This window comes from Anarhichas minor, unplaced genomic scaffold (genome assembly GCF_050575085.1).
Source record: "Anarhichas minor isolate MPS153535 unplaced genomic scaffold, ASM5057508v1 ptg000017l, whole genome shotgun sequence".
Classification (NCBI taxonomy): Eukaryota; Metazoa; Chordata; class Actinopteri; order Perciformes; family Anarhichadidae; genus Anarhichas; species Anarhichas minor.
In genome coordinates, this window is record NW_027466463.1 from 2,516,947 (window position 1) to 2,533,583 (window position 16,637).

Genomic DNA, 16,637 nt, shown 5'->3' on the forward strand with positions numbered 1-16,637 from the left:
GTGAGTTATAATCGAGGCTGCACTCTCTCTCTGATTGGCCAGCAGAAGCAGCGCTTCCTGGTTATATGCAAATGAGGAAATAGAGTTGCTTTTAAACCTGCGCTACGGTGGGAAACTCTGGCTTCACTTCACCGGTTGTTCAAAATGTCACCTAGTAGCAGCTGTGCTCCGGTCCTGGTCGTCGTGTTCTGTCTTTTTGTAACTGCCTTTTGTAAATTCCCCTCGTTGGACCACATCAAACCGAAAGCCAGCGACGAGGCGCAGGGCAGAGCGGTGGCGGAGCTTCTGAAGCGCCTGCTCGGGACCAGGTCCACGGAGTTCATCGTGTCGGTCAACAGCAGCCTTTCCAACGACAGCCTGGATGTGTGTGAGCTCAGGTCCACTAAAGACAACAAGATAGTCGCTACGGGCAGCACCGGAGTGGCCGTGGCTTCCGGCATTTACAACTATCTGAAATATTTCTGCAACTGTCATGTTTCCTGGTCCGGTGACCAGCTGGATATGCCTCGTCCTCTGCCAAAGCTCACCGGCGTCCTGCGCATCAACACCCCGCATAGGTCAGTGACCCGCCGTGTATACTGGCTCGTACGTTAATGCACGTTTCCAGGACACCGAGCAGAGCTTATCTCACTGAAATTCAGTGGAAATGTTCGACTTTTCACATTCGCAAAGTTTAGCAATACGACACCCGCTCACGAATGAGTATGCAAACTACTACACATCAGTTACTAGCAGCCAAATGACTACTTTGTTCATGTCGGAGTTAACAGAAGACCTTCAGAGTAACGGGGTGTGAACACTTACTCAAGACCTGTACTTAAGTACACCTTTGACGTTACATTACTTTCACGTTGTTATTAGGTACTTCTGAGGACCTTAACTTGGACGAGATATTAAAAATGAATTATTGAATCAAGAAAATGAAAATGCTTCTTATAGAGTAATGCATCTCTAGTAAACTAATAATGTAGTATAGACTCCATAGATTGGTGGATAGATGGATACTTTAAATGATTGCAAAACGTTTTGTAGGATTGTTCTCATATGACAGTATTATTGTTCCATTTTGGCAGAGAGAGAGAGGGCTATTGAGCTTTACAAATATAAGCTACATGTGCTATAAATACATAAGGTGCCACACTCTGTGTTCCTCTGATTTCAGTAAATACTCTGTGTGTAAGCTCCGACTGCAAATTCACTGACATCAGCAAAACACCAGCAACCAGCACCTCCTCCTCTCAGTGGCAGCCACAAGACCTCACCAGATAGAGGAGCCCTTCCTGTTAAAGTCCCAATTCCTGAATAACCAGCTGCCATGAGAGTCATAGAGGTGCTGTGATAGCTCCTGTTTTAAATTAGAGCAGCTAAGAACACCTGACTTTCCATACTTCCCAGCAAAAAAGAAAACCCACAAAGTGGATTCATCATGAGAACTTGTGACGTCAACCTTTGTGAAAGAGGATACCATTCCATATGTGTTTGAATTGTCTGTACAGTGACCCCCAGCCCCCTCCGCTGCAGCGCGGTACAACAGAACCCACGGCTGGGTCATGCATTACTTTTCATTGTTTATTGTGGGCACTATGGACACTTGTGCCACAGCCTAAAGCAGTGGTTCTCAACTGGTCTGGCTGCGAGACCCACCATCACCCCTTAATGACAAGCCGCGACCCACGACACAAATTATATATATATATATATATATATATATATATATTTATATTCATATTCATTCAAGAAGTCTAGTAGTAGTAACGTCTCTGTGTAGTAAACAACTGCCAAATCAAATAAAGAAAGTACACATCAATTATATTTTAACAAATATTATTCTCATTTTTCAAATTTAACTGGATGGATTATAAATAATACATAGAAATACACAAATAAATGTTCTTCTCATTTCAAGTCAAATAACGGCTGGATTGAAAAATAAATTACGTAACGAAATTCATTTTAGAAAAATTATTTTCACTGAATTGCCCTGCAGCTTTAAATTCAGTTCATTCAGGGTGAAGTGAAAAAGCCACAACATTATATTTTTCTCATCTTCTAAAAAGAGAAATTAGTGTTGGAAGAATTCACCTCTATGAGTCTGTCCAGTCAGAGTCGAATGTATGAAGGCAAATCACTGTCAAAATCCGAGAGCGCAAATGAGATCCACGCGCGCGCGTATTTTACTTTAACGAGCGCTTTTACATCACTCCGCGAGCATAAGTCGCTCTCGAAACTTGAACCTGCTCGCTCGCGAGCAGTTTTTCTTTTTGACAGTAAGTGGGCGGACCCAGTCGCCATTGTATCTCTACATCTAATTGGTTACAATCCTCGTCTTGGGATAAACCGGATATCACTCTGACACAGACGCTAGTTCTGATAGAGGTGGTTTTCAATCCGCCACTAAACAATACTCCACTACATCTCAGGATGTTCTACATTTGTCCAACAGGTTTTGTAAACTTTTCAGACTGTAGAGGCTGATGAAATACAGATGATGTTAATAGAGTTGTTAAATACAAGAATTAAAAATGTGTTAAAGTCAAGTTGCTCAGATTGGTTTAAATTCACTCCATCATTCTATTACAGACGATGTGTGTTTGATACTCAAACCTCTTGTGACAAACCGCTCAAAGAAACTCTTTGATCTTAATTGATTAAAACATGATGTGATCATATTTAATCATAGTGTTGTGTTTACAGAAGAGATATAATATAGTTGTATATAATATGAGCAACAATGTGGACCTGCTCAAAGATCTGGAGCCAAGATTAGGGACCACTGTTTGTGTATTAACTGTTAAATCACTGACAAGTAATTAGTGGATGAAAAAGTATTCAGATCCTCACTGCAGTAAACGTACTAATACCATACTGATGAAACAATAATCCACTACGAGTAAAATACCTGCATTCAAAACCTCAGTCAATGTTATTATCAGCAAAATCTACTTTAAGTGCAGAAAGTAAAAGTACCCGTGCAGTAAAATGTACATTATTTGCCCCTGACCTGCAATCTGAAAATCTCCCCCTAGCGTCTGTGTCAGAGTGATATCCGGTCTATCCACTGGGTCCGCCCACTTACTGTCAAAAAGAAAATCTACTCGAGAGCGAGCAGGTAAAAGACTCACGAGCGAGCAGGTTTAAGCTTCGCGAGTGACTTTTGCTCGCGCGAGAGTGAATTCTGCTCGCGGAGTGATGTAAAAGCGCTCGCCAAAGTAAAATACGTGCGCGACTGTTTGATTTTCGCGCGCGCATGGATCTCATTTGCGCTCTCGGATTTTGACAGTGATTTGCCTTCATACTAATGACTCTGGTCTCTCTGGCCATTTTTCTCTTTTGGAAATCGTCCTATGATTTAACTTTCACAACTCTCACTACAACAGTCCTGCTCTGCTCTCTATGTCCTCGTCTCTCCCCCGTGTGTCACGGTGTGTACATCTCACTCAAGTCAGGAAACTTGTCAGAATACCCATATTTGATTGGCTGAGCTGCATCACCTGATGTGATTCACAGCGCATTGGTCGGTGTTTTTCCTGCACCGCTGAACAAGTGTCGTTAATGCTGGAATAATTCCGCTGCATAAAAAATGCCCTTCAAAAAAATTTTTTTTTTGTCAGGCAAAGACCCGCGACCCACTTTTGGGTCGCGACCCACCAGTTGAGAATCACTGGCCTAAAGGACCCTTTCCTTTCAATTATCTGTTGTGCATTAGTGCTGCATCAGCTCGCCCCAGTTATGTCATGTGCACAGTCGTTCGATTGGGAAAGCCATGGCAAGCATGGCACACTTTAGTTTTCCCATGACTATAACTTTTAGCCATTTACCATCTGCAGGAAACTATAGGTTTAGGTTACAACAGTGCTGGTGTTATTTGAACTATACGCCATGTTATGTGACAACAACTTCAAGAAGAATTGACAGTTACTAGAATTTCAAGCAATATGCAGATCATAAATACACATAAATGTTGGAGTAGGTGTTAGGGCTGGGCGGTATGACCAAAAATGCATATCACGGTATTTTGTAAGATTCTGGCGGTTTCACGGTATATCACGGTATTTTTTTTCCGTGTTAAAGCATTAATTAATTAACGCCGAAAAGAACCGGCCGGCCAACCGGCCAGCGAGCGGTGAACAGCTGTTTGTGTGGCGTCTTCAGTTCCGTCACTTCCTGTTTCCTTCACCTACATTCCCCTGGGTCCTAAGCCCCTCCATGGAAAGAAACGGGATTAGACCGTAGGATTTAGTTGTTAGTAGGTGTTGTTTAGGTTTATTTCTTTATATATATATATATATATATATATATATATATATATATATATATATATATATATATATATATATATATATATATATATATATATATATATATATATATATATATATATATATATATATATATATATATATATATATATATATTATCAGAACAGTGAAGAAAAGGTTACCCTGAAAATCCACACTCCGGTACAGTAGGTGGCGGTATGCACCTATGCAAGTTGGTTGCGTTCCGCCAATGGAATTTAAAGAAGAAGAAGCCCCTCCATGTACAGCTTCTTATCACCCTCTAACAACGTACATTTATAACAAATACCACACATATTACTGTAATCAGCGTTGCATATGTGTCTGACCTAAATACCTTTTGTTCTTCAGTCTTTGTTCATCCTGCATCTCTCTTTTCTGTTCTTTAATGTAACGTTACTGCCGCGACAGAGCCTCTCCCAGCTGTTAGCAGACTGTTAGCGAGCCTTACCCAGCATGCAGTTTGGTGGAGAAATTTTATAAATGTACAATTATTAGTGCTACAAATTGTTCATCTGTCACAAACTGTTGTGTCGTGGTGTTTTGCCCTGTTAAAGAGCGTTAGTTGTGGGTTGTTAATTGTTGTAATAAAGTTATGACCATGACTAGGGTTCCCTCTCAATACAGCTAAGACAACTAGCTCCGACCGTAGCACTCCCAGCTGCGAACAATATATTTTGCTGCCTGTTGAAAAGCAACAGAAGTTGTTTTCGGCTGTGCACCGGTAGGACAGTATATGAAAAATTCATATCGTACGGGAAATTAAAACCGGCATTGTTCCATTAAGTACTTAAGCTTTGTGGTTTGTAGTTTAGTAATGGGTTTAGGATTATTATTATTCCCTTTATTGCATACACTGTTAGGTATTTTATCTCATTTGAACATGTCGTTTTTATAGTACACTATATATTTGTGTGTTTGTATCTAGATTCCGGTATTACCAGAACGTCTGCACTTTTAGCTATTCCTCTGTGTGGTGGGACTGGCCGAGATGGGAGAGAGAGATCGACTGGATGGCACTCAATGGAATCAATCTGCCGCTGGCTTTCACTGGCCAGGAAGCCCTGTGGCAAGAGGTAAGAGCAGAGACTGAGAGTGATCATGCTCTTTACAAAATCTACATTACACCACAAGAACGCTGGTAAAGACGGCTCTTAGCATCAGTGTTATGTATGTTCCATCATCTCCTGTTAAGCCTTCTAAAATGATCACGTTTGGCAGGAAAGTTTTATATGTTGATTCAGGGGTTAAGCAGCTACATAGTTAAGTTTTGCAGCAAGTTCAGAGATGTGTTATTCTCAGAGAAATAAGCAAAATCAGTAGAAGGGGAAGTAATTCTGAGAGATGTGAGGACAGAGTCATTAAAGAGGAACTACTCCCATTTTCTAAATCCATCCATGTTATTTCTATGGTCTAAGACAGTCATCGAGTATAAAGTGTGGAGCTGCTCCATAGACCATGAATTGGGAGAGATGTCCTTGAGCACCAGGGGAATGCTCTGACTACATGTTACATTTTCTGTTTCACAGCTGACAGCACTACAATAGAATTAGAACAGACATTGTGTGGGTCTCCCATTCATTGTACACTTTATACTTGATTTGACTTACTTCTCTGGTTTCTGGCCTTGAGAGAGACTAGCTCATGTTCACATTAAACTTTACTAGGCCATGGAAAAACCATATTGGAATTCTTTGTCTTCCCCTTTAAGACGAGCAGGAAGATAATTTATATCTCAATTTGACCTGGGCAACCTAATGTCTTAGAAGCAGATACATGTTGATTGATATGTGCAGCAGCATGTGGACGGATGTCAACTCATCTACTTGTTGTGTACCTTTCAGGTTTACCAAGCTCTTGGGTTGAACCACACGGAGATTGAAGAGTTTTTCTCAGGCGCGGCGTTTCTGGCCTGGAACCGTATGGGAAACCTTTTCAGGTTCGGTGGGCCTCTGCCACAGTCCTGGCATGTGAACCAGCTCTACCTCCAAGTACTGAAACCTCCTTGCTTGTCAACGCAGTGGGACGCCACTAAACCCTGAGACTGGAAGCAGCACGTAGACTGCACCAGCTGTTACATGGATTGTCTTAGTTTTCAATTTACAGAAACTCAGAAAAATGTAAAGGATGGATGGATGGATGGATGTATACTTTATTCATCCCCAGGGGGAAATTTGTTTGTAGCAGCAGCAAGCAAAGTTACAGAGTAAACATGGTCTTCAGGACCCTGGGGCTGATGCCATCAGGTCCTTCAGCTTTGCCTTGGTGGAGTCTCTCCAGCTGTCTCCTAACCTGGCCAGTCGTCACAGAGAGGGTGGAAGAGCCCTTTGATGTTGAGGGCTCTGTGTCCATGCAGCTCACCAGGGGGGGCAGAGGGGGAGGTGTTTGGGAGGTGTGGTGTGTGGAGGAGACAGATGAGGGCTCTGAGCTAAACCTATTGAAGAAAGAGTTTAGCTCGTTGGCCCTCTCCAGGGAGCCCCCTGGTTGTCTCCCTCCAACCTTGAAGCCAGTAATCTGCTTCATCCCCGTCCACACCTCCCTCACATTGTTCTGCTGGAGTTTGGCCTCCAGCTTCCTCCTGTAGGAGTCCTTGCGCTCTCCGATCTTTATCTTCAGGTCGCACTGGACTCTCCTTAGCTCGTCCCTGTCCCCAGACCTGAAAGCTGCTTTTCTTCTTATTAACCTGTTACACCTGTAAATTGTGTTCAGTGTACATTTGTGTCATGTACACAACTGCTCTGTAAAGACAGGTACTGATGCGATATCTCATTAGAAAGCTACGGTTCTTGTAATTCGATTTATGCAAACCATTTTAAGATACAATCACAACAGCAGGTACAGTTAACGTCTCTGTCAAACAAACACTCCAGAAATAGCCGATAAAATATCGCCGTCACTCACCGATTATGATTCATAACGTTTCCCTCATGCATGATAGTCCGGCAAAAACGGTCTTGCTAGATTTTAAGGGTCCACACGATCCAATCCAGTAAAAGATTTAGTCCAAAACACATTAGTACGTCCATAGCCACCCACGGGGGGCTGTTGCATCATTTCATATTAGCCGGCAGATATGATAACAAGCGATCTATTTTCGAACATAATTTCCCTTTCCATGTCAACAAAGCGGATTTTTCCATCTCAAAATGGTGGCTGCATTCTGCCGGTTAGATTGACACCTCATTTGACCCAATAGGAGCTTCCATAGCCCGGTCACATTCTGTAACAGCCAACGAGAGTCCGCTTTGAAAGACGATGCCCGCCTCTCTTGCTTTGGGAAATGCTCGATGCTAGTAGCACTTACAGTGATTCTGACTGTTTGTGAAGAAACTTCAGAGTGTTTCCTTTCAATAGAGACTAAAACCATACATGTACTCCCAATGGTTCAATAAGAGCTGTCAGTTTACTTTGGGTACGCCTTGGATAGGCGTTTTAGGCAAATTTTACAGGAGTGATTTAAGAAGAGCTTTCAGGTCACTGGTGATCCATGGCTTGTTATTGGGGAAGCAGCATACAGTCCGGGATGGTATGACGGTTTGTTCACAGAATTTGATGTATTCTGTGATACAGTCCGTCATGCTGTTGATGTCCTCCCCATGTGGTCCACACAGCACATCCCAATCCGTCGACTCAAAGCAGTCCTGCAGGGCGTCATTAGCCTCCTGAGACCACCTCCTCACAGTCCTGGTGGTCACAGGCAGCCTCTGCACCAGAGGAACATACTTTGGTGTTAACAGGATCAGGTTGTGGTAGGACCTACCAAGGGGGGGAAGGGCAGTGGCACTGTATGCATCATTGCATTTGCATACAGAAGGTCCAGAGTGTTATTGTTCCTTGTGGGGCAGTCAACATATTGGTGAAAAGTTGGCAGGGCTTTATCCAGAGTGGTGTGGTTAAAGTCTCCAGTAATTGCCAAAAAAGCACCAGCATGTTGACTCAGCAGTCCAGATACAGTGGAGTGGATGGTGTCCACTGCTGCTTCAGCGCCAGCTGATGGGGGGACGTACACAGCCACAACAATGGCGGACCTGAACTCCCTCGGCAAATAATAAGGACGCATCCCCACGGCCAACAGTTCAATGTCCGGGCTACAGAAGCGTTCCTTCACACACACATGGTCGGGATTGCACCACCTCTCGTTCACATACACTGCAATCCCGCCACCTCTCGTCTTACCGCTCAGTACAACGTCTCTGTCCGCCCGAACAGTCCTGAAGCCGGGCGCCGACGCACTGTGGTCCGGGAAATCCGCGTGCAGCCATGTCTCCGTGAAACACATGACGCTACACTCACGGAAGTCCCTCTCAGTCTTTACCAGCGCGCCGAGCTCGTCCGTCTTATTCGCCAAAGACCTCACGTTCCCCGTTATAATTGCCGGTACCGAGGGTTTGTACTTCCTCGCCTTCGCCCTCCGCTTAGCGCCCGACCTGCAGCCCCGAGCCCTTCTCCTTAGCACCGCCGGGATCTCAGGCCTGGAGCCGGGCAAAAGCCGCGGTTTGCTCAGCCCAATCAGCTGATCGCGGGAATAGACAATGGTCCCACTCATTGTGTGTGGCTCTCCGTACAAACAGGAAGAAAAGTAACAGAAAAGCCACGAGAAAAGTTGAGAAAAAGTTACGATCCGTTGTCTGACCATAATTTAAACCAAACATTAAAGAAAAAGAACAAAAGCAGAGAAGAAAAGTGGAAAAAAAAGACTAAAAATTAAAACACAGGGAGCTGCTGCGACAGGCAGCCGCTGGCACGGCGCCATCTTGCTGCATAAAGGAACTGTAACCACATCGCTTTTCTGCATATAGTGGCTTCAGTTTGGGCACTTGGGTTTTCCTTGTCATTCCTATCTCTTTTAAAGGCCATCCATTATTGTGGATAAAATCATGTGCATGTTTAAAATGTTTGCTGATGAATTTCAGTGTGCCAGCTGCCTTGGACTGAATCCTCTCACGACTTCTTCTTGTTTTGCAGTTTAAAATCTTAGAGCGCATGAGATCCTTTGGCATGGTTCCTGTGCTGCCAGCCTTCTCTGGGAACATTCCCAAGGGAATCCTCAGGTGACTCAAGCTTGTTTATGTTCCAACATTTCAGAATTATATATCAGAATTATATACAGGCTGATACCAATGGTGATATTTAAAGTCCTGGTTCAAGTCCTATCAACCTAAATGTTGATTGAACTTGCGCTGTTATTCTCATTGGCCCCTCTCTATAATGAGCTTCTCACCGTGTCTTTGAGTTTGGCCATACAGATTTGGTATAAACATTTTTGCCTTCAGACACTTTGTATGAACTAGTTCATTTCATGCATACTCTAGCCTTGAGGAAACATATCTAGGAAGATTAAGTTGGGCATTTCTCTTCAATTTAGGTTGCTTCCAGAGTCTGTACGTTCTGTTTACTCCACTTCTGTGTCCCACTTCCTGATTCTTTTGAGAGTCTGTGAGGATATGGCTAGGGAATATTTTGGTCAAAAGCTTTGGGTCTCTGAAGTGTTTCTTGTATTTCAGGCTGTATCCAGAAGCCAATGTAACCAGATTGGGGTCTTGGGCTCGATTCAACTGCAGCTACTCGTGCTCCTACATCTTAGACCCTCGCGACCCACTTTTCCTCCGGATCGGTTCCCTTTATCTGTCTCAAGTGGTCAAGCAGTTTGGTACAGATCACATCTACAACACTGACACCTTCAATGAGATGAATCCACCCTCCTCTGACCCCACCTACCTGTCTGCAGTCAGTCGCTCTGTCTTTGCCTCAATGACTTCAGGTGAGTGTCTGAGTGACTAATATCCAGTTCACGTTGCAAGTTTTAAATCCAATAGTGGTCGTAGTGCTGGTATTTTAGTACAATAATTGCCCTAGTTTGTTGACCCATGTGTGACCCCCCTCGCGCACACTGCTGGTTTCCAGCCATGTTCGAGAACTGTGCCCTTCTTGTCCCTCATCCAAATCTCCATTTTTTTTTTTCTCCCCAGTCGATCCTCAGGCAATTTGGCTGATGCAAGGCTGGCTGTTCTTCAATGACGCAGCGTTCTGGAAGCCGGCTCAGATTCAGGCCCTGCTACACGGAGTGCCCCTCGGAAGGATGATCGTGCTGGACCTGTTTGCAGAGACCGAGCCAATTTTCTCTTACACCAAGTCTTTCTACGGACAGCCCTTCATCTGGTGCATGCTGCAAAACTTTGGGGGCAACAGTGGATTATTTGGCACAGTGGAGAGCATCAATTCAGGGCCCTTCAAAGCCTTACACTTCCCAAACTCCACCCTGGTGGGCATAGGCATGACGCCGGAGGGCATCGAGCAGAATCCTGTGATGTTCGAGTTGATGAGCGAGCTGGCGTGGCGCAAGGAGCCCGTCAACTTGTCCAAGTGGGTGTCGCTGTATGCAATACGCCGCTACGGCAGCACACAGGAGAACCTGACCGCCGCATGGAGGCTCCTGTTTGCCAGCGTCTACAACTGCACAGTGCCACATTACCTAAACCACAACCATAGCCCACTGGTGCGCCGGCCCTCTTTTCGCATGAATTCTGGTGTCTGGTATGACCCATCTGATTTGTACAAAGCCTGGAAACTGATTATGGAGGCAGCTCCATCTCTCATGTCCAAGGAGACTTTCCGGTACGACCTCGTGGATGTGACTCGGCAGGTCCTACAAGTCCTGACGACTTCCTTTTACCAGGATATCGTAGAGGCCTTCCAGAAACAAAAGCTGCCAGAGTTGCTGATTGCAGGCGGGGTGCTGGTCAATGATCTCTTGCCTGAACTTAATCGTTTGCTGAGCAGCGACCGCAACTTCCTATTGGGGACATGGCTGGAGCGGGCCCGATCCTTAGCCCTAGATGAGAAGGAGGCGCAGCTCTACGACATGAACGCCAGAAACCAGCTGACCCTATGGGGTCCCAGTGGTGAGATTCTGGACTACGCCAGCAAAGAGTGGGGAGGCCTTATGGAGGACTACTACGCCCAGCGATGGGGCCTTTTCGTTCACACCCTGGTAGAGTGTCTGGACAGCGGACGACCATTCAAGCAGGACGCCTTCAACCAGGAGGTTTTCCAGGTAGAAAAGGGATTCATTTACAACGGCCGCACGTACCCAACCAAGCCTCAGGGAGACACGTACGAGATCGCCCGCAGGATCTTCCTCAAGTACTACCCACAGGCCTTGAAGACACTATAGTGAGCAGAGACACCATTTTGGAGAAAAGAACCTCAAGTCGCAGCAAGAAGAATGTCCTCCTCCACCTCCAGTTTTCCATGGCTGTCCCAAAACGTTTTGATGTAGAAAATCTAACAGCCTGAATTTTGCAGGAACAATCTGTTTTGCACATGCAGTAAAATCAGTCTTGGATAATTGTGCATGTTGCAGGAGAAAAAATGATTTTCACTTAACATTCACACTGATTACCGTATTTTCCGCACTATAAGCCGCACTTAAAAGCCGCACTTAAAAGCCGCACTTAAAAGCCGCACTTAAAAGCCGCACTTAAAAGCCGCACTTAAAAGCCTTTAATTTTCTCAAAAAACGACAGTGCGCCTTGTAATCCGGAGCGCCTTATATATGGATCAATTGGTTAATTGGTTGATCCATACTGGTTGTACACGGCGCTCTGTCAAAATGTTTCAGTACGACTGGTAAACTACAAAGCCGCACCGCGGTAAACACCGGTACTGTGCTTACTCCTAGTCCAACACCACTTGTGTGTATAAAGACCCCAAAATGGCACCTTTCAAGAGACACGCTTACGACGCTATTCTATTCTATGCGCCTTATAATCCGGTGCGCCCTATATATAAAAACAGTTCTAAAATAGGCCATTCATTGAAGGTGCGCCTTATAATCCGGTGCGCTTTATAGTGCGGAAAATACGGTAAATTTCCAATCCAATGGAATTTTATATGTGAGTGTCTTGGTACTGTTTTTGATTCCACTGCTCTGAAAACAAAAGCGTTTTTGGAAATGCGCATATTACCTTTTCCAGAGTTAGATGACGAGATGGATTTGAATCTCATGCCTGTGTGATAAGTATGGAGCTGGAGTCTGGATTTGATTAGCCTAGCTTAGCATAAAGACTGCAAGGGGGGGGACTGTTAGCCCGGCTCTGTCCAAAGTAAAAACAAGACCAAAGCTGCATTTTTTTCACATTGTATATTGTTTGTTTATCCTTTTCACCATGAGAATTGGAAAAATTATATTTTGTGCTTTTAAGTAAGGTGGTGGAACTATTTCTTGACAAATAACAGTTTATCCATCCGCCCGGCACTGCTGTGATGTGTCTCTTCTATAGCCGGGTTGCCAGATAACACAGACAAACATGGCAAACAAGACTTCAGGAAGCTGCTCACAGTCGCTGTGTTAGGCTGCTGTTCACAGAAAATAGATTCAAACCACAGGTCTATTGTTAGTCAGTGAGCTTGCTGAGTGTTGGTAGGTGTTATCTAATCACTTAGGACAGAGTCAGCTGCACCCCAATTTCAGTCTTAATGCTAAGCTAGGCTAACCATATCCTGACTCCAGCCCTGTGCTTAGACCTTTAAAATGACCATTTGTATATCACAGTGGCGGGCCGTGCATTTTATACCTGGGCCTTCACTGCTGTCCTGCAGCTGAAATACCACCTTATAACCACATGATGGCGCCACAGCTATTATTCATTTTTAAGGCTGTAACTATGTACATCTTCGTATTAAACCGTTCAGTACGAGTCGTTTGAATAATGCTAGAGCATTTCGAAAATGCAAAAGCCTAAATTCAGGAAAATATAATTTTCTCATCATTCCTTAATGACAAACCGCGACCCAAAGAGATTATCATAGGATTTTACTTTCACAACTTGAACGTACCGCTCTGCAATGTCTTTCCTCGTCTCAGTCTCCTGTGTCATGGTGTGTGGTACATCTCACTCGGGTCAGAATGCCCATATTTGATTGGCTGAGCTGCATCACGTGATATGATTCAATACCCGACAGCCTCTGCTGTTAAGTTTCGTTTCACGATAGTCACGTGCTCGCCCACTGACCAATCACAGCACACTCTGCACCTCGCGGCAGAGCTACACATGGACACTGAGCGGCATGTAATGCTGACGTCATTATAGGCCGGCTAGCAGGTACTGACACGTCAAAGAATATGCCCAACATGTCAAACTAAAGATCTGATTGGTTGAAGAATATGACAATCAATAATATTGTCCCCATTCACTTAAACTGCAAAGGTATTCACTTGAGAGTCTGCAGGCCTCGGGCCTCTGTTCTTACCTAGAGACACAGAGGTGAAATCTGATTGGATAAAAGCTCTACTTAAAACAAGCTGCAGTGGAAGCAGAGCAACTGAGGAAGACAGTAGCTGTGCAATGAGAACATAAGATAATGGGAAAAATATTTTTATAAATTATAATACATGTAGTGTATTTAAGAAAAATGATAAAATAGATATATCTTTGTGATTCTGTTTAGGCCAGCAGAGAAGGCCTTGCAGGCCCTGACGGCCCGCCACTGGTATATCAGTTAGTCACCGCGTGTTACCTTGAATTCTCGAAGAAAACTTGTGAACTAAGAATCAAAAAAGTGTCAGAATAACAAAGTAAATCCTTTGTGAACTGAAGTATATTAAACAACTTTTAATAAAAACATCCATGAACAAACTCTCACACAACTCGTGCAGTATAATCCAAGTCTCATTGATCCGGTGGTATGCTCACCACTTCACAAACATGCATCTTCACTCAAGTCTGGGAAGTGGTGAGCATACAACTGGATAAACAAGACTTGGATCATACTGCCCGAGTTGTGTGAGAGTTTAACAGGTTTTTGATCAGGTTTTGCTGTTGTTGCTTTACTCCGATTCCTCAAGACTTTTCTGCGTTTCAGGATTCTTCGTTCACTACGTTTTCCTCAAGAATTGAAGGTGACTTGGTGTGATTATTGATATACAAGCGTGACATATTCCTTTAACACACAGGCATGAGATTGATATCCAAAAGCATGTCCCAACATGTCGTACTAGTCCTTTAATGGCCTCTAAATGTTGGTCCTCCAGTGGACCTTTAACCATTAATAAGATGACATTTACAGACACTATCATGTCTCTCAGTTTGAAGTTTATTTGAATATTGTGCCTTATTCGGAGCAAACAAGTGGGCTCATAGTATAGTTACCAAATAATGTGGGTGTCTTTGATCTTGCATAACAATTTTCTACCTAATTTACAATTTCATGCTTCTGTGGTCAGTGAGATTGGCCCATTACACAATGAGCTTCTGTAGAGGTCCTCTGACCAGAGGGATCTGGTTAATGCTGAGTAATTACTATGACAAAGTGGCTCATGGTTTCTCTTTTAAAAATATATTTTTATATGAAAATGCATTTATGTTAAACTGACACATATCACATGCACAACACAAAAGATATCGTCTATTTTTATGAGTCACATTAGTTTTGTTTTGGATGAGGTTTTTCATTTTGATTGCTGTACTTTTAGTTCAGGACAATCTAAATCTTTTGGGAGAATGATTATTTTAGTATTTTAACACATTACACTACACACTACATGAGCACAGCTTACATTCCTAATGTACCAACAAAGTCCACGTTGTACAATATTGGTATTCTTTATTGTATAAATGCTATTTTTGTATTTCGATGAGTTAAACTGTTGTGATTCTTTAACTCAGGCATTTCATAAAAGTCTTAAGGCTATGTGACTTAATACAATGATGTCATTCTCCACCTCTGTGTTGTGTGTGAGCTCAGTGATAATAGTTCCACACACATTAACCTATGCATCCATGTGTTCAAAATAAGGCTGGAGACTATCCCAGCATGCTTTGGGTGAGAGGCAGGGTACACCTGGACAGCTCATGAGTCTGTCACAGAGCTTACAAGCATTCACTCCTTATTTAGAGTTTTTAACTTGGGGTCAGACCCCCCCCCCCAAAAAAAAGGTCCCCAGATAAATCTGATGAGCTGTGAGATGATTAATGGGAGAGGAAAAAAGAAAAAAAAGTTCTACTACACAAATGTAGTTGTTTTTTTCTGACTTTAAATGGGTGGTTTAAACTCCATGTGTTGGACTTCAGTCTTTCGGTTTCCTCCCATCAGGTTTTGGACTGATGTCCAATGTTCCAGGCAGCAGCTGACTTCATGATATTTCAGTGTGACTATTCACAAGCAGTCACTTTCAATTTGCTCCAGCAGTTGCTCTTTTGTGTGTTAATAAAGTCATCAAATCATAACACTCTAAACAATTTCACCATAAAATAACGGTAACTTACTGGCAGCAGGGACTCCAGTAATTTACTTTTTTTAAGGTGAAGCTACTGAATTTACTTTTACGGTATCTTACCATATACTGGATTAGGTTATGTGATAGTAGGATAACTGGGTTTTATGGTATATGCCAGAATTATACCGTTTATTTACAAAGGGTAATACAACCCAATACTTTTGCATTTAATTCCCAACAAATAAAAGAACCATAGACATTCAATACATAATTGTTGAAGTTTACATATTCTCAAGACAAATAATAAAGGGTCATTTGTATTACATCACAAAACTCACAATGTACTGCATGTTTAGAAGAAAACAAATAAAATCATAAAATCTTTAATGACTTAACTGAACTCATGGGGATAACCTCAGACCAGTAACGCCGAGATCGAAAAGTGGCCAATGGTATGCTGTTCAGCGGTATGTACCTATCCCTGGAGAGGTATGCTACCGCTGTTCAGCAGTAGGTACCTATCCCTGGAGTGGTATGCTACTGATGTTCAGCAGTAGGTACCTATCCCTGGAGAGGTATGCTACCTCTGTTCAGCAGTAGGTACCTATCCCTGGAGTGGTATGCTACTGATGTTCAGCAGTAGGTACCTATCCCTGGAGAGGTATGCTACCTCTGTTCAGCAGTAGGTACCTATCCCTGGAGTGGTATGCTACCGTTGTTCAGCAGTAGGTACCTATCCCTGGAGTGGTATGCTACCGTTGTTCAACAGTAGGTACCTATCCCTGGAGTGGTATGCTACCGTTGTTCAACAGTAGGTACCTATCCCTGGAGTGGTATGCTGCTGTTGTTCAGCAGTAGGTACCTATCCCTGGAGTGGTATGCTACCGTTGTTCAACAGTAGGTACCTATCCCTGGAGTGGTATGCTACTGTTGTTCAGCAGTAGGTACCTATCCCTGGAGTGGTATGCTACCGTTGTTCAGCAGTAGGTACATATCCCTGGAGTGGTATGCTAATGTTGTTCAGCGGTAGGTACCTATCCCTGGAGTGGTATGCTACTGTTGTTCAGCAGTATGTATGTATGTACTTTTCCAACGGCACACTGTTTGCTGAAGGCAGGTTC

The 16,637-nt window shown here is 43.5% G+C and overlaps 1 protein-coding gene across 1 annotated transcript; it reads left to right on the forward strand.

Annotated features, from left to right (window-relative positions):
- The first annotated feature begins 50 nt into the window (after positions 1 to 50).
- Positions 51 to 15,020, forward strand: LOC142951439 (alpha-N-acetylglucosaminidase-like). Its single transcript, XM_076092976.1, has 6 exons — positions 51 to 557; positions 5,227 to 5,374; positions 6,143 to 6,289; positions 9,264 to 9,349; positions 9,803 to 10,059; positions 10,268 to 15,020. The coding sequence occupies exons 1-6, from the start codon at positions 145 to 147 to the stop codon at positions 11,470 to 11,472; spliced, it is 2,256 nt and encodes a 751-aa protein (XP_075949091.1). The 5' UTR covers positions 51 to 144; the 3' UTR covers positions 11,473 to 15,020.
- The last annotated feature ends 1,617 nt before the right edge of the window (positions 15,021 to 16,637 follow it).

Bases quoted from the DNA above. Each gene is read 5' to 3' on its own strand.
- LOC142951439 (XM_076092976.1), top strand. From the start codon at position 145: ATGTCACCTAGTAGCAGCTGTGCTCCGGTCCTGGTCGTCGTGTTCTGT. The intron at 558-5,226 runs GTCAGTGACCCG...GTTTGTATCTAG, and splicing joins CGCATCAACACCCCGCATAG to ATTCCGGTATTACCAGAACG. The intron at 9,350-9,802 runs GTGACTCAAGCT...CTTGTATTTCAG, and splicing joins ATTCCCAAGGGAATCCTCAG to GCTGTATCCAGAAGCCAATG.